This window comes from Peromyscus leucopus, chromosome 5 (assembly GCF_004664715.2).
Source record: "Peromyscus leucopus breed LL Stock chromosome 5, UCI_PerLeu_2.1, whole genome shotgun sequence".
NCBI classification, from domain to species: Eukaryota; Metazoa; Chordata; class Mammalia; order Rodentia; family Cricetidae; genus Peromyscus; species Peromyscus leucopus.
This window is the reverse complement of record NC_051067.1, coordinates 122,154,932-122,174,384: the sequence shown is the minus strand read 5'-3', so window position 1 is coordinate 122,174,384 and position 19,453 is coordinate 122,154,932. Positions and strand designations below refer to the sequence as shown.

The window sequence follows — 19,453 nt, the reverse complement described above, 5'->3', positions numbered from 1 at the left end:
TACCCTTTGAGGACCCCACCCCCCACCCCCCCGCCCGGCCCTGCCAGCTTCTCTCTCCTGCTTTTGTTCCTGCACCTCTCTGCCAGGCCACAGAGAACTGAGGACCGCCAGGCTCTGATCCCCCTTGCTCCTGGACCCCCCATCAGATCCCGTCTGAATTCAGTGATGGCGCAGCTGCTAATTAGCATGGTGACCTTGAACAAGCTTCTGGGGCCCTCACAGACAGAACGGAGTCGTGAAGGTCACCTGGCTGCAAAACCTTTTAAGCAAATGAAGGACCCACCCGGGGACAGCAAGCCCTACATTAACATGCTTTTGCAATTTCAGCCTTTGCTGCTCCCACTGTCCTCAAATGATGGGTGAAGAAATGGAGGCCCAGAGAGGTGAAGTGACTCACCAAGGACACACAGCAAGAAACTCCCTTGTGGTGTCTCCCCACCTACACCCGGGGCCAAGCTCACAGGAGAAGTTTGTGGCTTGGATTTTATATCCTGGGAGCCCAGCCCCTCCCCCCTCCCCCCCAACTCATACACCTTTCACAGATAAGGAAATTGAGTATGAAGACACTAACCCACCTGCCTAAGGGGACTCACATTGGAGGCTGGAACCTGGCTCCAAGCCTCTTCATTCCTAACCCCTTAAGCCATCTCCCCGATACCCACCCTAGGCTCTGAGGCTGGGTCAGTCTGTCCCAACCTACAAACTTCCCTGCAACCGCTACCGAGGCATCTCCCCACCTTAGTGCACCATGAGGTTGCAACAGCCTGGTCCGCAAGTCCCTAGCTGCCCCAGCGTCTCCTGAGCTCAGCTCCTCCTCACAGAGGAGAGAGGGCAGACACTCTCCTTGCCTCCCCGGTGGTTGGCAGAGCAGCCGCGGCACCCGCCTGCTGCCTGGCTGATGGAGAGATTAATCCTAAGCCCTTCCCGTCAGCACCCCCACCCCCCACCCCGGGCAGGACCATGCTGGCTGTCCCTGTGGGACTTGGAGCACCAAGTCCGCTGCTGAGGCAGGACAGCTGGCCCAGCTCCCTGCAGCATCCGGACCTTCAGCTCTCAGGAGGAAGGAGGACTTCGGGGGTCCTTCTAGAAAGCCACTCTGCACCCCTGCTCTTCTGAAGATTCAGAACGAACAAACTTCTGCTCTTTAGAGGAGGCCGGAGAAGGACAGAACGCTGACTCTACCAGGGATGCTATGTTGGCAGTTGGTTTTGGTTTTGTGTTTTTTTTTCCCCCCACCTCTCTGACACAAAACTGCCTCTTTCCTGATCACTGAGAAATGGGCTCCCCATGCCCGGCAGAGAACAGGCTGGGGACACACTTCCTAAGACAAGCGGTGAGTTGAACTTCAGAGGAACTTGTTTGTTCTGGGGTGGGATGTTCTAGAGCCGTGACTGGGCTGAACAGCTTGGCAGAAGGGATGTTTGGAGTGAATGACTTCCCCCTGGCTCTGGAGGAGCTTTGCTGGCCAGCTGTTAGGCAGAGCAAAAACTGCAAAATCAGATCTGTTCAGTGGAAGGAGATGGGACAAGATTCTGGCTCCGGACAGAACCCCAGGCCAGGAAGCCGAGTCCCGGGTTGTATTCAGATGTGCCGTGTGACCTTGGACGAGTCCCTTCAGCACTCTAGGTCTTAGGTTTTGCTCTGGAAATTGAGAAAGCTTGGCAAGAACTCCCTGGATTTCAACACTCTCCTCTCTCTGCGGGTTGCATTCCGCCCACTGGCTGTGTGCTGTGAACCAAGTAACGCATGCAAACTAACAGTGCACTGCAGCCCAAGTGTGGAGCCCAGCGGGCCTGACTCGCTCCTCCTGTCCGCCGCTGGCATCCAGCAGGCTTGGAAACTGAAAGGCACTTTCATTTCCATTGGCTCCTGATTGGAGTGCCTCTCTCAATGGAAGGTTATAGGTGCCTGGAGAGAGCTCTGGCTGGAATGAATAGTTGAAGAAATGGTCACACAATAGGGACGATGAGACATATTATAGAAATAGTTTTTTTTTTTAAAAAAAAAAAAAATGTGAGCGAGCTAAAATAAAAAACGCTTGTCTTAAGCGGAGCCCCTAAATAGGTCTGTGATGTAGAGAGCATTTAGAAGCCTCTTTGCTCTGTGGATAAAAAACTACAGCCCAGTGACGGAAGTAACCACTTCAAGGTCACACAGCAAGGGTGGCTGAGGCAAACACAAGATGCATGTCTGAGTAGGAAAGAGTTGTCCAAAGTGGGAGGTGTCCTCCACCCTCATAGCAGGGTCCTCTGAGAGAGAAAAGCGGTGTGTGTGTGTGTGTGTGTGTGTGTGTGTGTGTGTGTGTGTGTGTGAAGCTTTCATGGGGAGCTCCTGAGAGCCAGGTGACTGACAAGGCTGTGGTGGTCCCTGGCTCCTGAGCATTTGGTGGCTGCCCCTCATTGTGTCTTACTGAACTGCGTTTGCTAAACAACGGGCAAGATGCTGGGCTCAGTTTCCTCATCCGCAAAGGTGAGCTGTGCCTGTCTGCCTCATGGGATGGTTGGCACGAGTCTGTTAAAGGAACTGGGTGTGTTGGAGCTCTGAGAAGTGACCATTATGGGCACTGCATGTGTGTTGCTCCTGACCTGACCTGGTTCTGTGCTCAACAGTGTGGGAATTCAAGCTTCCCCACTCACAGGCCAAGCAGAGGGTCCAGAGAGACTGAGTCATTCCTCTGTGGTTCTCTGCAGAGAACACGGCCACACTGGCCCCCCCTGCAGGGTTGACACAAGCTTTATCATTTGAGGAGGGAGAAGGGAAGCCACAGGCTCAAGACCACACAGTCTGGGATGGCACAGTTCAGGACCCATTGTTCACATCTCCATTCACAAGATGATGTCTGTGTCAGAAAGACAGAGGTGTGCATGAAATACCACCTCCTTAGTGTAGTGGGCAGCACATCTGTATCCTAGATGTACATGTTTCCAGGGGGGTAGAGATGGGTCCAAAGGCATGGCCCAAGCATCTGGTAGCTGCCCAGTGAACAAGAAGTAAATAGAAGGTTCAGAGATGGCTGGAGCAGCTGCAGCTACAGTACACAAATGCAACGATGTTTGTACTACTGAGACTCATCCTCTCTTCCTTCTCTTGTTCTTCTTCCTCTGGAGGCAGACAAGGGAGCCCGCTGCTCCCTGGCCCCGCAGTCTGTGGCAATGCCCACGTCTTCCAGAGACAGGCACCTGCGTCCTGGACACCATCACTTTGGCTCCTGCAGCCCCTTGAGCCAGCTCTGGCCTGGTCCAGAGCCTCCTCAGTCAGTCAAGGGCCTTTACTACCGCCGGGCCCGGAAGGTGGGCACCCTGGACGCCTCTCCAGAGGCCGACTTGAAGAAGGAGATCCTGGTGAACGTGGGTGGCCGTCGGTACCTGCTGCCCTGGAGCACCCTGGATGCCTTCCCGCTGAGCCGCTTGAGCAGGCTCCGTCTGTGTCGCAGCTACGAGGAGATCACACAGCTCTGTGATGACTATGATGAGAACAGCCAGGAGTTCTTCTTTGACCGGAGCCCCAGCGCTTTCGGGGTGATTGTGAGCTTCCTGGCCGCGGGAAAGCTGGTGCTCCTGCGGGAGATGTGCGCGCTGTCCTTCCGGGAGGAGCTGAGCTACTGGGGCATCGAGGAAGCCAACCTGGAACGCTGCTGCCTGCGCAAGCTCATGAAGAAGCTGGAGGAGGTGGCCGAGCTGCGGCGGGAGGAGGCGATGCAGCGCCAGCAGCAGCGCCAGACCTGCCACTCGGAAGTGCACGCTTCACGGTGGGCCCGCAGCATGAACCAGCTGCGAGAGATGGTGGAGGACCCGCAGTCAGGGCTGCCTGGGAAAGTCTTTGCCTGCCTGTCCATTCTCTTCGTGGCCACCACGGCTGTCAGTCTGTGTGTGAGCACCATGCCAGACTTCAGGGCGGAGGAGGACAAGGTGAGTGGTTGCCCATCACTAAGCAGCCCAGGGACGCTTAGGAAACCATGGAAATAGTTTCCTTTTTTTTTTTTTTTTTTTTTTTTTTTTGAGACAGGGTCTCGTGTAGTCCAGGCTGGCCTCAACTTGCTCAAGGAAGCCTTAATCCTCAGATCTTCCTGCCTATACTGGCTGAATGCTGGGATTACAGGTGTGCACCACCAAACCCTGTTTTATGTAGGGCTGGGAATTGAATCCGGGGCCTCCTGCATGCTAGGCAAGCTCTCTAACTACTGAGCTATAGCTCCAGCCCTTTTGTTCTTGTTTTAAGTAGAGGGCTAGAGAGATCTGTTGGCCCCTGGCATCCTCCTCTCCTTCTCCTTTTCTTTCTCCTTCCAGCCACACAGCCTCACTAGCAGCCACGGAGTTAGAGGGAAAGAAAGGAATATAGCATAGAGAAAGATAAAAGCACAGAGGCAAAAGGTAGACGGGATAATTTAAGAAAAGTTGGCTAGAAACAAGCCAAGCTAAGGCCGGGCATTCATCTGTAAGAATAAGTCTCCAAGTGTTTATTTGGGTGGGAGCTGGGTGGCAGGCCCCACAAACAGTTTAAAAAACAAACAAACAAACAAAAACAACAACAAACCCCACCAACTACACACAGGTAGAATGTTTCCTCTGGGTCAAGGTCACTTTAGTTTAAGATGGTTTAATAAAGAAGGAGGAAAAGAAGAAAGAGCAAGGAACAAGAGAGGAAGGAGAGGGGCCAACCACCTCTCTTTCTCCTATTTATTCTCTCTGCCTGCCAGCCACGCCTATCCCTCTCCTCCCTAGCTATTGGCTGTTCAGCTCTTTATTGAACCAATCAGGTGTTTTAGACAGGCAAAGTAACACAGCTCCACAGAGTTAAACAAATGCAACAGAAAAGAATGCCACACATCTTTGCATCATTAAACAAACACATCTTAATCTTCCACAACGCCTGTACACTCCCACACTCTCTTTGCAGAGAGCTGTGAGACACCAAGGACCCCAGGAGCCATACGGGCCATGTCCTACTCTACTTTCCGTGCCTGGGATAAACATCCTGATCGAACACAGTTGGAGAGGAAAGGGTTGATTTGGCTCCCCCTTCCAGATTGCAGGCCATCAGTGAGAGAAGTTAGGGCAGGAACTCAAGCAGGAACCAGAGAGGAGGAGGAGGCTACTTACTGGCTGGCTACTGTTCAGCCAGCTTTCTTACACAGCCCAGGGCCCCTTGTCTAGGGATGATGCCACCCACAATAGGCTGGGCCCTCCTACATACGTTAGCGATGCCTGTAGGGCAATCTGATCAAGGCAATTCCTCAGTTGAGACTCTCTGAGAGTCTCTCGGCTTTGTAAAGTTGACAGCTGAAGCTAACTTCAAAAATGAAATAGGAGCCTGCATTTGTTAGGAGGGTGGCTGAGGGCTTGAAACCAGAACGAGACAGTTTCCTAAGGTAGAACATTGCTTCTCTTCAACTTCACAGTACAGCCCTTATCAATGGACCCTCCATCTATTTAGATTATAATGGACAAAGAAGGCAGATTTAAAAGACACACACACACTCAAACCACATGCATACACATGTACACACACACACACACACACACACACACACACACACACACTGCTTTCTTATAGATATGCCCCACACAATACAGTAGGACCAGAGAACATTCCAGTTAGAGAACCACCATGAGCAAATATTTGTTGAACAAAATGTGTTTCATCTGATTGACCAAAGTTTTCTCCAAAAGAAAAAAGATATATAACATTCAAATCCTCAACCTTTCAAACAGCTGATCCCTGCCCAGAGACTGTAGTTGGCGATCAGGATCCCCCCCTACCCCCACCAGTCTTTAGCACAAAATATGCGATGGAAAAGCCTGCTTGCCCATGGGAATATCTACACGTGGATTTTGCTTCTGAAAATTAGGGCAGAGTAAGCCGTGTCCTTACCCCAGTCAAGGACACCGGGTCGCAGCTGCTGAAGAATCACACCTGGTCTCCACACATGTATCCTTCTTCAGGGATAGGAGACAGTGTGGGGGAGCCAGGAGTTTCCCTGTGCAGAGGGGTGAGGGTGTTTGCAGGGCCTAATGCTTTGGAAATTACCAAAGTATAAACCCAAGCTGGGCTTAACGCTACTGGGGAAATCAAGTTAGGGGCAGGTCACCAGTTTGCAGTCCTGAGCAGCCCAGAGCTGTCCCTGAGAAACTGGCGGCTGTGTTCCATGGGATAAGAGGAATTCATGTCCAGAGACAGTCACAGTGTCCTTGTGCTTACTCTCTGGTGGAGCCACCTTTGATAGGCTGCCCTAATACACCCCAAAGAGAGTCACAGCCTCTGGAGAGTCTATGCTCTTGTTGGGGATCATAATTCAGAGAGGCTGAGGCCAGGCAATCTTAGGATCTTTGTTCTTTCAAGACAGGGCCCCGACATTTACATAAAAAGCGGTGTTCTCTCTAATATATGCCTTGTGTTTCTTATTTGTCCTCAGGGGACAGCAGGCAGGCAGAGAGCGGCTCTATTTAGCCAGCCAGCTGCTAAGGCTGGCCAGCTTCTCCTGAGGAGAGCAATAGGGCATATCGATTCAATGACACCCTGAGGAACTCAGACCTGGGGATGTGACCCATGCCCCGATTCCTTTGCCCTGCCACAGCTGCCTTCTGGCTATGCTGCGCTTGCTGGGCCATAGGTACCTTGGTTGATGATCTATGTGATGTTTCCACTTTTTGGCTGGGGGCTGGAGCTCAGTTGGTAGCTTTGATCCCTAGCAGTGGCTAAACCTAGCGTGGTAGCACACACCTGTAATCCCAGTCCCGGGGAGGTAGAGGCAGGAGGATCAGGAGTTCAAGGTCCTCTTTGGCTACAGAGAAAGTATGGAATGCTGTGTCCGTTCCTGTATGTGTATTTTCATTCCTCTTGGGTGTGTGTGTACATAGGCGTGACCTTGCTGAGTCTTGAGTGTGAGTTTAACCCCCCCCCCCAAGAAGCTGCCAGGTTGTTCCTTAAATTCAAGTTCCCTGCAACCCAGTCCAGCAGGGTGTGTGTGTGTGTGTGTGTGTGTGTGTGTGTAGGTCAAAGGGCAAATTTTTTTTCCCCTTCCACCATGTGGGTCTAGGCAGGTTGTCAAGCTTGGCTTGGCGGCAAGAGCTTTAACCCACCCAGCCATTTTGCCAACCCTTCTTTTAATCACAGTTTTCAGGTACACATATCAAAACTTCTTAAAAAAAAAAAAAAAAGACACCCCCCCCACAACCCTACTCCTGTCAATCTAGACTATTTCCGTCACCCCAGAAGTTCCCCCGGGCCCCTTCGCATTCAACCCAGGGTTCCCTGGGCAGCTGTTTTGATGGGTGGAGTCCTGGAGGTGAGCCTCGCCCAGTCCCCAGTGTTGCCGGTCTGTGGCCTCTGGCTTGCTAGGCCCCATGTGCCTGTGTGGTCCTTACATTTCTACAGAAGCCTCCTCAGGCCTGGCTCACCTTGCCTCTAGGATTGGGCAGCGCTTTCCTACCACCAGGAACAAGGCACACAGCACGGAGGCTAATTCCCACCTTTTGCCTGGGATCGGGGGAATCCCCAACCAGATTTTTCTGTGCCCAAATCCAGTAGGATGAGGACAATGTGGACCAAAGTGCCCCAGCCCCAGTGGTCAGGTCTTCCTCAGAGAGGAAGAAGTATTTTGTTTTTGATATTTGTCCTTCTCCCTTTCCTTCAAATATTGGCAGGGCTGAATTGGACAGCATCACATCCTCAGCTGGAGCCCCTACATCTGTCCTGGGTATCCCAGCATGGCTGCCGAAATGCCAGCTCTCGAAGGCAGGTACCAGGCTGGTTAGGATGCAGGGCAGAGCAGGATGCAGGTGGAGTGATTAGGCAGAGCCAGCCTGCTGCAGTGCAGGGAGGCCGGCAGCCCAGACCGGGGGAGGGAGGACAGGGTGTACATGGCTGGAATACCCAAACACCAACACCAGAGGCAGAAGCTCAGCCTGCTGGGCCCTCCAGAGTCACCTTCCCTGGCTGCTGGTCACTGATGGTGTTCCCAGGTCTCAAGAGCCTCTAAAGCTAAGGAAAATTCCCAGATGTCTGTAAGAAACAGGCCTTGTAGGAAAGGCAGCCCAGAGTCTAAGTCTTCTGAGGATTCCGAAGTCAAGGGGGAAGATAAACCCCAAGATCCCATGCCTGAGCTTGGCTCCAAGGCTTTGCATTCATGATGGACCCAAGAATCTGTATTTGTAGCTGGCACCCTGGTTGTGTTCCAGGCTCTCTTCATCAAAAAATGGAGCCCAGAGACAGATAGGGACCCCCTCTAGATTGCACAGCACGTTTGTGGAAAGCCTGGAGAATCCAGCCCCAAAGCTCTGAGGTTATCCAGGGTCCTGATGCAAATGTCCGAGGAAGCCCTCCCAGGGGGTTGGAAAACATTTTCTACTTCCTATGGAATGCTAGCCTCCTGCTGGGTAAGCAGACTGCCTTCTGGGACAGTGTGTCACGTGTGTGTCTGCTGGGTTCAGCATCTCCATAGCTGCTGTAGATGTGATTCCACCCTATACTGCAGTCCCTTAGGGCAATGGCTCCTAGAAGTCCAAGGAGGACCAGTAACTTCCTGAGTGAGTGAGGGAGGGTGTTGACGTGGATGTGACCCTGGGCCACACACACTCAGGGCTTCATCTCAATGGCATCCTTTTGCTCTGACCCTGGAAGGGACCAGATGGAAGTCAGCGAGAAAACTTCCCAGCCCTGGCAGGCCAACAGGGCTTGGAGTGGTCTGGCCATTTTCTTCCTCTTTTTTTTTTTTTTTTATGGACAGACAAATACATTTCAATTTAAGACTCCTTGGGCTTGGACACTGGAAGCAATTTCTTTTTTCACTTCAGAGCATTTAAATCTTAAACCCCCACAGTTGTCAACATTTTGCTTTGTCCACAGGCACGTGGCTCAGTCATATATTTGCTCATGGGCTTGCTGGCCAGCCAGCCTAGCCTACTTGGCAAGGCCCAGGCCAGTAAGAGACCCTGTCTCAAAAGAGAAAACAAAAATCCCATAAAACAAGGCGTACAAAGTCCAAAGAATGACAGCCCCGATTGTTTTCTGGCCATCACAGTACACACAGTACACCTCGGAAGGCTTTTAGAGGGAGGCCATTTCCTCACACCCCACATAGCCACCATGGAGCTACTTCACTGTGCCTTCACCAGGGCCGGCTGTCCCTCTGAAGCCTCGAGCCCAGGGAAATCCTTCCTCCCTTGGGCCGCTGTGCCATTGTGCCAGGGTTTGAGGAAAGCTGACTAACCCATTGCTTCTGTGGTGCTTTCACCCCAGGGAGAATGCACGAGAAAGTGCTACTACATCTTCGTGGTGGAGACCATCTGTGTGGCCTGGTTCTCCCTGGAGTTCTGTCTGCGTTTTGCCCAGGCCCGGAACAAATGTCAGTTCTTCCGCGGGCCCCTGAATGTCATCGACATTCTGGCCATCTCTCCATACTACGTGTCTCTTGTGGTGTCTGAGGAGTCCCCGGAGGCAGGCGAGAGGCTGAGCGGCAGCTCCTACCTGGAGAAAGTGGGGCTGGTCCTGCGTGTTTTGCGGGCGCTCCGCATCCTCTACGTGATGCGCCTGGCCCGCCACTCGCTGGGGCTGCAGACGCTGGGCCTCACCGTACGCCGCTGTGCCAGGGAGTTTGGCCTTCTGCTGCTCTTCCTGGGTGTGGCGGTCACCCTCTTCTCCCCTTTAGTCTACGTGGCCGAGAATGAGTCCGGAAGGGTCCTCGAGTTCACCAGCATCCCCGCATCCTACTGGTGGGCCATCATCTCCATGACCACGGTGGGTTATGGGGACATGGTCCCTCGCAGTGTGCCGGGCCAGATGGTGGCTCTGAGCAGCATCCTTAGCGGTATCCTCATCATGGCCTTCCCAGCCACATCCATCTTTCACACCTTCTCCCATTCCTACCTGGAGCTGAAGCGGGAGCAGGAGCAGGTCCAGGCCCGCCTCCGGCGTCTTCAGAACACAAACTCGGCCAGCGAAAGGGAGCTTCTGAGCGACGTGGATGATCTGGTCCCTGAGGGCCTGGGCTCCCCTGTACGCTACGTGTAATGCCCACCATCTTAGGAATGTGCAATAATATCAACCCATCCCATGGCTGAGACAAGCTCCCGCACCTCTCCTCTCCTGTGGACCATCTGGGGGGGTGTCCTCAGAATACTGACCGACTTCCAAAGCAGGAAAGGTGCCAGGCCATGACACCATTGGTGTGATCCTGGGCACATCCGTTGTCCTTCCCCAGATCCCTGCCAGCCATCTTGGCAGGCTAGGTCAGTGTTCCTGGGTTCTTTTCCTTTCCTTGCATACTATGTGATGATCCACCCTGGGTTCTGGATGCTCACTGAACTGACCACCACTAGTAGCCAAATCCGGAGTCTGCAGATTTCCATCTTCTCCCCTAGACTCCCTGTCCTGGTCCATGCTACCCCTGGGAATCAGAGAGCTTGGGCCCTGAGACCTACTGAAAGCTCCACATAGCCTGCAAGGCTTCCAAGAGGATCATGTGTTCTCTTACTTCCTGCCACCGCCAACCAAATAATTTCCAAATGTGGTGGAAGTACTCACTGTTCTGGAAGCTCTTAGCCAAGAAGGCAGTCCTGGCCATTACAGCAAATCCTGCCAGGGTCTCATGGTGGCAAGTCTGCTGTCACCTATGACATGCCTGGAGACTTGGGCTGCAGGGCCGCCTGCAAGGACCCAGTTGGCCAGCTGGACTCTTGGTGGACACTTGCTAGTTGTACAGCTCTTAGCCTTGACAAGGGGACTCTAAGAACTGCACAATGTCCTTTCAGAGAACAACAGCACCAGTAGGAACCTCAGCTTTCCATGGTCAACTAAACACCACTGGCTGACATAGCTCAGCAGGACAGCCTTAGGCCTGCCTGGTTCTAGCTCCCTGCATCAGACCCCCACTGATGGAGGATGGGCATTCCTGGTGTCTGTGTGTGTCCATGTATCCACGTGCTCATCTGTCAGCAGACTCAGCCCTTGGATCCACAGAGGAGGCAGCTTGCTTGGAGCGTGACTTACAGAGACAAACCAGAAAGAAGCCGAGACCTCTGAGCAGCCAGTGGCCCCAAAGTTTCCCAAGACACAGGTCTAATGTTGGAGGGACGCTCAGAGCAACAGAGTAGGCTAGGATAAGGAGGTGATGGATCTCAGAGCCTTACAGAAGACAGCACTGTGACTGTACTGGGGGTGAGGACAAGGATGACGGTCCAAGCGGAAGTGGGAGTGTCGTCCGTCCAGGAATGACCGGTGGGGTCACCTTCTCCACGTCACTACTGATCTGGCACAGCACACCTGGAAGACATCTCTGTGGCACTTCTCAGGAGTGACAGACACAGCTGCACCGTCATTCAGTATTGACTGTAAGGCCATTGGAGAAAGTATAGCGGACACAAGGAAGTGACAGTGAGATAGACTGGCCCTTGTGAATCTGACATGGCTCATGCGTGGGTACAGGCAATACTGCAGCCCTGCTCATGCGTGCCTGGCTGTTGGTCCTGCCAGTACTGAGTTGAGCCTGCTGTGTGCCAGGCTCACACTTCCCCTGACTGCAGCACGTAGCCGATGACTGCCCGGAGGAACCCCAACATCTAACCTAAAGTGCATCTTGCCCACGTGGGAACTCTCACATTCTCTGACTCCCCTCAACAGATGTGTGTGTGCATGCACACGCGCACACACACACACACACACACACACACACACACACACACGCACGCACGCATGCACACACGCATCTCTCTAGACCTCAAGGTCTGGAGAGCACCCTTAGTTCTTACCAAGTTTACACGTCTCAAGCAAGCCTCTTGTATCACACTAGGAGAGCTGATGTCTTGAGGAGGCCCAAGGCATGCTGCTCTGCTCCAGGATTCAGTTAGCAGAATCCTTGGGGTACCTGGATGTATTCTGGGAGCATATCAAAAGTAACTATATTAATCTTTTATGCCAGGTTAGTTTTTGTTTGTTTTGAGACAGGGTCTCACAGTGTAGTCCAGGCTATCTTTGAACATGTAATCCTCCTGGCTCAACTCTCTGGCTCCCAAGCTGACATTTTTATAGCTGTTATTAGGCAAAACACTAAACAGTCAGTTTTTCCTTTATGCTTTTAAGAAGAAGACAGCATGGGTACCAGCTGAGGCCTGGGGGGTTCACACTGTCTATGACTGTGGGCAGGTCCCTTTGCCTCCCTGTAAACCGCTGTGGGCCAGATCTGTGGTTCTCTAGCTGACGTTCCACAGAACACTCTTGGGGGCTGCTGTTGTCAGGGGAAGGCCAGCCAAATGGACAGAGGCCCCACTGACCGATGATGGTCGCACACTCACAACATCTAAAAGAATACAGAAATGTCTAAACAGCTCCTCTCCTCCAGGGCAGGGTTATCCACAAATCACTGTTCTGAGGTGTTGTGCTCACCCTGGAACCAGAGAAGAAGCCACAAGGGAACCTGGCCCCTTGTCAGATCTGCATCTATCTCTCTCTTCTGACTGAGGCCTCATCTGCATCACATGCTTGGGGTGATGTTTTCCAGCAGCGTGTCTGGCTCTCACCAGGCATCCCACAGTTCTCTGTGCCAACCCAAATGTACCAGAGCAAAAGAAAAGTCAAAAGTCAGCATTAGCTGAACCCATCAAAGACACTGAATATCTTTATCATCTGCACACATATACCCAGTTAAAGCTCTCACTAAATAAGACTTGGAAAATTGGAAGGGATGGCTTGATGTGGGGCTCAATTGAATGCTTCCATTTCGTTTTTGTTTTTGTTTTTTTTTCTCCTGGATAACATCCTGGGAGATGGGTCTAAGTGGTCCAGGTCTGGCTTTGCATCTCTTTTGATATGATTGGATGGGTGGAGCAACAAGCATGTTGCTAGGTAGTGTTTTCATCCCCATTGGTTGACAGGAGCCTAGTGATCTGCAGCTGCTGTGGCTGTAGCCAAAGGGGACCCTTGACTTTGAGCCACCTTCAGGCTGTCATAGATGTGGCTCCCAGAGGGAGGTACAGTGTTGATTGAAGGTCTTTCTAGCCACTCAGGGTTGAGCCCAGCAGGAGAAAGATGAGTTAGTTCTTCAATGAAAGGGACTCAAGGAGGATCCTGACTTGGGGCTGTGCCAAGACCAAGGGCTACTTCCAGAGCTTCTAGGGCTGCACCATGGCAGTCCCATCAAAAGATGAGCAGTGTGTGCCTGAAGGGCAAATGTGCCTCTGGATGCAAATGCGCTTCAGAGGGTAGAGTGTCGCTGATTTCATTTGTTTCTCAAAGGAAGACTCTCCAAACAGGGTAAGGAGCTCTAATATCAATCAACGCTCTCTTGGAAGATGGAGAGACCAAGGTTTAGGGAGGGAAAACCACCTGCCTAAGGCCACACAGCTGGCTCATCTTATTATAGTCAAGTATCTTGACTCCTAGCAGAGTCTTTTCTAGTCCATTCTGCCTCTGCCCTGGGCTCATGGGAAGCAGGGCCTGGCCTCGGAGAATGTTCTTTAGAGGAAAAGAAAGCAGCAGTTTGCCACACCGTCCTGAATTGAGGGGAAGAGAGACTGTGGAGTGTCCTGGGCAGATTGTACAACATGAGACATGGGAATGGACTTGCCGGACCTGCTCTCCCTCACATATCCCATGGAGATCCTGCAGGAGGCCACCCAGTCCTTCCCAGCATGGGCAACTGGCCTTCTAGGAACTCACTGCAACCGCTTCTAACCTGGAGGTGAACTGGGAAGGCCACACAGAAAGGAATGCTCCAGCATTCAGTCTGTGGACGGTTCACCATCTCCCAAACCTGGCGGCTCATTCCAGATTCACCTGCCTGCAAAGATCCTTTCCTGCCACCAGATTTCCTTCACTCAGGTACCACACCACACCCTTTCCCTTGGTGCACTGTAGGCCCCACTGTGGACACTCTACACATCTCCCAGTCCTCATAGACACATGTGACAAGGGGATACTTTCTGGGTGGTCACTGGTACCCAGCCTGGGGGTTTGTAATGATTTGTGTGGCGAATATGTCAGATGCCGTGAGTCCCAGCAAATCTCCCCACCCCAGAAGAAAGAGGAAGAGGGGTTACTATCAATGAGGGGCAGTTCCTTTCTTTGGGAGGTGATCCCAGGACACACTATGGAAGAGCAGAGACGGAGGAAGGGGAGGAAGGGCCCAGGGAGAGCTGGCCTGGCCCAAAGATTGAAATAAAGCAGTAACATTAGACCTGCCTACTGCTTGGCTGGCCACATTGAAGGGCCTCTGTGAAGAGAACATATCCTTCTTGCAGGTAAATGAGTCCCCGAGACTCAGCATCCCCAAACCTGGGCAGCTTCGCAGATTCTAAAGTGGGACCTTAATGGTCTCAGGGTCCTGCTTTTGTCTTTGCAAGTGTGGACAGGAAGGACCAAGGAGGGGGTGTGACTTAGGAGACACACCCCCAGGTGGGGCACAGCCAGGCTCAGCCCAGCCTCTGGACTCCAGCTCTAGCGCGTCCAGCCCTGGGCGGCCTGTTCTCTGCCCAGTGCCTGTCTTTACGCAGCTTTGACGTCTGGCCAAGGGGTGCCTCCCGGAATACAATGTCGGTTAAAAATAAAACAAGAGGCGCCGGCCCTCCCCTGCAGCAGCCTGCTGCCGAGGACACATGGGGGACTCAGTGCCACCACTTTGGGACCTGCTGTAAGGAGGACACAGCCAAGGAGGCATAGGCACCATGTGACACAAGGCGGGACAGTGTGGGCCCTGAGCTAAAAATAGCCTCCGTTGTATTTGCAGTGACCTGCCAAATGTAGACCCCTGTGGAGCCCGAGGTGCCACCTGCACTTTCTGGGGGAGCTTTTGGGACCCTGCACACTTCTGAATTAAACATTAAATGGCATTAAAAAGAGGTACGTGATGTCTCTGGTGTATCAGCGCCAGCCTCGTCACTGGGGGTCGACCTCGGGGTCATGAAAGGGTTTTCTGAGGGGAGAAGGGTAGGAGCCAGACCACCCATCCCGAGCCATCTGAAAGGCTTAAGTCAGAGGGTAGATAGAAGTCAGATGTGGTGGCAAACACCTGTAATCCTAGTACTCTGGAGGACCCTCCTAAGTTCAAGACAACACTGGGCTCTATAGAAAGTCTGTCTAGCCTGGGCTACATAGAGACTCTGAGGCCAGCCTGGGATATATGAAGAATCCCAACTGGTCCTCCATGTCCACAGAGTTAATCTGTGGAGAAGCCTTAAGCAGGAGTGTGTACAACCCTAGCAGCCACCCAGCTCTGCAGAAAGTGGGAGCCAGGATCCCTCACACCCTCTCAAAGCCCAGGAAAAACCATGGGGGAAGGTGTGACCACAGGGAAAGCAGCCCCCATGCAGTGGCGTGATCCAGCCTGCTGGTCGCCGGGCAACTGGGTGGGGGAGCTTCCTAAACAGCTGTGTAGACACAGAAAAGCCAAGGGCTCCCTGGACAACACCATGTTTCTCTTGTCTGCCGCTCTCCTGACCCAGGGATGGGAACAGCACCCACCGCTTTGAGAACACCCCAGAAATCTCAGGGTGATCTGACTCCAAGTTGAGGAAGCTCCATTCAGACTTCATTAGACAAACAAAAGGAACAGTGTTAGTTCTCAGAACTGAAAATCCGGGCGGACATCAGGAGTGGTTCCATCCAGGGAGCCAGCCAATACCATCAGTATCAAACAAGCTCCTTTTCACCTCATCTTCCCTCGGTCGTTCTGGGTATATTACCTTCACGCCTAGGCTTTCCTCCTGGCCACAAGATGGCTTCACCAGCTCCAAATTTCACACTTTCATTCCACCAGGCCCTGAAAAGCAAAAGCTCCCTTTATCCTAGAATCCCAGACACGTCTTCTCACTAGCCTTAAGTGGGTTACACACCCAATCTAAACCTGACACCAACTGGTTCATGAGGCTTTAGGCTCACCCGGGAGCAGATGCTAGGCTGACATTGAGGACAGTGAGGTCTTGGGAAAATGAGAGGGCTGCTCCACAAGAGAGGGGAGAGAGTGAGGTAGTTATCCATGGGTGAGGACCACAGTGCCCATCAGGGATGCTGGGCCCCATGCCTTCACATCTAATCATCACTTAACCGCACCACAGCCGCCTCCTGCTCCGTGAGGAAACTGAGGCACAATGTAGACATCCCAAGGTCATCAGGTGATGGATTAAAGAATTAAGCCCAGTGTGTGTGGCTCTAGCCTCTCGGCTCCTTACTGACCCGCAGAGCTCCCCCTCATCACATGTGTACCCCAGATGGTCCCCTACTGTGGACGCAGAGCCAGCACCGAATTTCCTATGACGGACTGCAGAGCTAAGACTGCTCCTAACAGTAACTGGTGTCTGGGAATGGAGCTCAGTTGGTAGTTTGCCTGGTGTGCATAAACCCTCGGGATGATTCCCAGAACTGGGGGGGACTAGCTGTGGAGGTACACAGCTGCAACCCCAGCACCAGGAGGCAGAGCTGGGAGGATCACCACAAGGTCCAAGTCAGCCGGGAATATATAATCCTAAAAAACAAAAACAAAAACAACCCTGCAAAACAAAACCAAAAAACAAGCTGCCTGCCCAGGGATGAAAATTTAAATCTACACCAAGTCCTGGTACAGACTCTCACAGCACTTTCTTCATGATTGCTGAGATGTCCTTTAGCGGGGGAGTGGACACACACTGGTCCATGCTGGGTGGAGCACTCCAGTCAGTACTTGGAGGTGGAGTTGAGGGTGGAGCCTGACATGTGTGTTGCTAAGGGAACAGGGACAAGGCAGGGGCATCTGGGAAGTCTACCTCTGTCTGGTTCTATTGTGAACCGGGGGTCTCTTACTTGACCTGGCAGTTACTGATTCGACGAGGCTGGAGTCCAGGAGATCTCCTTGCCTCTGCCTCCCGGCACTGCGAGAGCTTTGCATGTGGAGCTGGGTCCCAGCCCCACCGAGTCCTGTTTAGAGCAGGTTCTGTCCTCACCCAGACACATTTCTGTGAAGAGAGCCCCTACAATGCTGGTGTTCTAATCACAGCTTGTCCGTGCCCCCCCTCCCCCCAACTCCCAGGCAGGAGACTCAAAGGGAGGAGACATGACATGAACGGTCTCCCTCCAGGACTGATGGCAGACGGGACCTGAAGACAGTCAGGAGCTAGGAACAGCCCCGTCTACTCCTGGCTGAACCCTACCATCAGCTTGCAGCCTGGATGGCTGGGATCCATATTCACTTGCCACACGGGGGACCTGGGAACTAGGAAGGCAGAGCAGAGCCTTGGTCCCCTGAGTCCATGCTTCTACTGGGTGCATACTCTGCCACTGGAACGGAGATGAAACCCGAGAGACAGACAGCACGATGCAGAGCCTGCTGAGGTCCAGAAAAGTTCCCACAGGCTAGGGCTGTAGGGAAGGGGGCTGGAAGTTGAGGAAGGCACCCAAGAAGCCTTGCAGGAGTGTGCCAGGATAGGTTACATCAGCTCCCAATTTAAATATGCTACTATCAGCAAAACTTCCCCCCTGGGGAGGTGTGATCAGGCCAAGAAGACATTAACAGACTCCGTCACCCTGAGATAATAGAGTCCAGTGAAGGGAGCTAGGCAGATACTGTGTAAGGTAAAGACAGGCTGGGGAGGGAAGGATCGGCAGGCCCAAAGGTACAGCGAAGGGACAAAGAGTACTTCTTGGCAGATCACAGCAGAGTTAATGTCATTTTGAATAACTTGTTTACTCAGTGATTATGTGATTAATGGGTACCGCGGGCTCGGGGACATAAAACCGAGGCAGAGTGGCTGATCCATTTCTGGGCCTGGCTGCCATCACCACTGCGGTAGGAATAGTCCATCAACTTAAGTCGTCTCCCGGGGCAAATAGTGGGTAGTAAGTGGGCTAATGAATAGATGTGGGGTTTCCAGAACCCTCATCTCTGGAAAATCACAAGCATGAGAAATGATTTCAAAAGTGTCAAGAAGAAGGTTACCAGCTTCCTTGTGTCGCCTCTCTCAGCAAGAGGCTCACCGAGGCCTTTATCTGGTGGGCTCCTGAGGACTCAATTTTCTGTTGCGGCCCTTCTAGCCCCCTGCCTGCTCTCTGACCTTTGCTTAGCCTGATGACCCTGGCTCTACCTGACCTCTCCAAACATGCGGACCTGACTGGGAGGAATGCAGATCTCCACAGCAGCCCAGAGCTGCAGAATGAAGGCAGGGACAGCTGAGCCAGGAGGAAACCAGCAATGACCTCACTTGGTCCTCTTTTTATAGGTCAGCAAAATAGGGCTCAGAGAGGTTGAGTCAAATCCAAGGTCACGGTAAAGAGTCCAGCAGCCCTGGCCGGCTACTGAGATGGGAGAGTACAGACGGCAGGCAGCCCTCACTGTGGTCTTCCAGGAGGCCTGCCTCACCTTGTAAAGATGACCACTTCTATCCTGCAGAGTGCCACACAAGCATGAGGGCCTAAGCTCGGTCCCCAGCACCTAGGGCCAGTGAGATGGCTCAGTAGGCAAAGGTGTCTGCCTTCAAACCCAATGACCTAAGTTCAATTCCCCAGACCCATATGGCAGGAGAGAATCGACTTCCTGAAAGCTGCCCTCTGGCTTCCACTTGGGAGAGGTTATGTGTATGCCCCACCACCACCACTTTTTTTAGTTTAAAAATTAAAGTTTTTTGGCAGTGCCTGTAACGGGGAGTGGAGACAGGAGGGTCCCAGGGGCTCAGTGGCCGCCAGCCAGCCCAGCCCAGACACATAACCCCAGGACTACAGGAGACCCTGTCTCAAAACATGGTGGAAGCAATTGAGGAAGATATCCAGTGTCAACCTCTGGTCTCTCCTGCACCTGCACACACACACACACACACACACACACACACACACACACACACACCATATATTTGTCTTCTAGATCTGGGTGGAGACACTTCATTTAAAATAACTCTCAGTTCCACCCATCTTCCTGCCAATGCCATTTCGCTGTTCTTTCCGGCTACACACAACTCCATTGTGTCTATGTCCTGCATAGACATGATTATTCATTCATCGGGGTTGACAGACATCTGGACTGGCTCCGTTTCCTGACTATTGTGAATAGAGCATCGATGAACACGGACATGCAGATGCCCCTGTGGTAGGACTCAGACTCTAGGGTAAACACCCAAGAGTGTACAGCTGGCCTGTATGGAAGTTGTTTTTGGAGAAACCCAGCACACTGATTTCCTTAGTAGCTGTGGAGATGTTCAATCTCAGGGGGATTAAAGGTCTCCTCAGGGAAGGGTTAAAAAGACAAAAAGGCAGCAAAATACAAGCTGCAGCAGGAGGAGGAAGTGAGGCAAGGGCAGGGGTGGGGTGGGAGTGGGGTGAGACCGACAAGATGGACAGAGGGCTGTGGGAGGGGAAGATCAACCAACCAATCTCTTTCGTACACCCATCTAAATGAAAAATATTAAAATACATTACAGTATTCTCATATAACTTATGCCCAGCCTGGCACGGTGGGAGCTAGACCTGGCATGGGGCTCTACCTCAGAGCTTCCCCTCCTGCATG

At 52.6% G+C, this 19,453-nt stretch overlaps 1 protein-coding gene across 1 annotated transcript; it reads left to right on the top strand.

The window, feature by feature from the left end:
* Positions 1 to 594: 594 nt before the first annotated feature.
* Positions 595 to 14,819, top strand: Kcng4 (potassium voltage-gated channel modifier subfamily G member 4). The gene is made up of 3 exons (XM_028875737.2): positions 595 to 1,333; positions 3,112 to 3,908; positions 9,238 to 14,819. The coding sequence occupies exons 1-3, from the start codon at positions 1,288 to 1,290 to the stop codon at positions 10,006 to 10,008; spliced, it is 1,614 nt and encodes a 537-aa protein (XP_028731570.1). The 5' UTR covers positions 595 to 1,287; the 3' UTR covers positions 10,009 to 14,819.
* Positions 14,820 to 19,453: the final 4,634 nt, after the last annotated feature.

Coding starts and splice junctions, on each gene's coding strand:
- Kcng4 (XM_028875737.2), top strand. CDS start 1,288: ATGCCCGGCAGAGAACAGGCTGGGGACACACTTCCTAAGACAAGCG. Junction 1,334..3,111: donor CACACTTCCTAAGACAAGCG/GTGAGTTGAACT, acceptor CTCTGGAGGCAG/ACAAGGGAGCCCGCTGCTCC. Junction 3,909..9,237: donor TCAGGGCGGAGGAGGACAAG/GTGAGTGGTTGC, acceptor CTTTCACCCCAG/GGAGAATGCACGAGAAAGTG.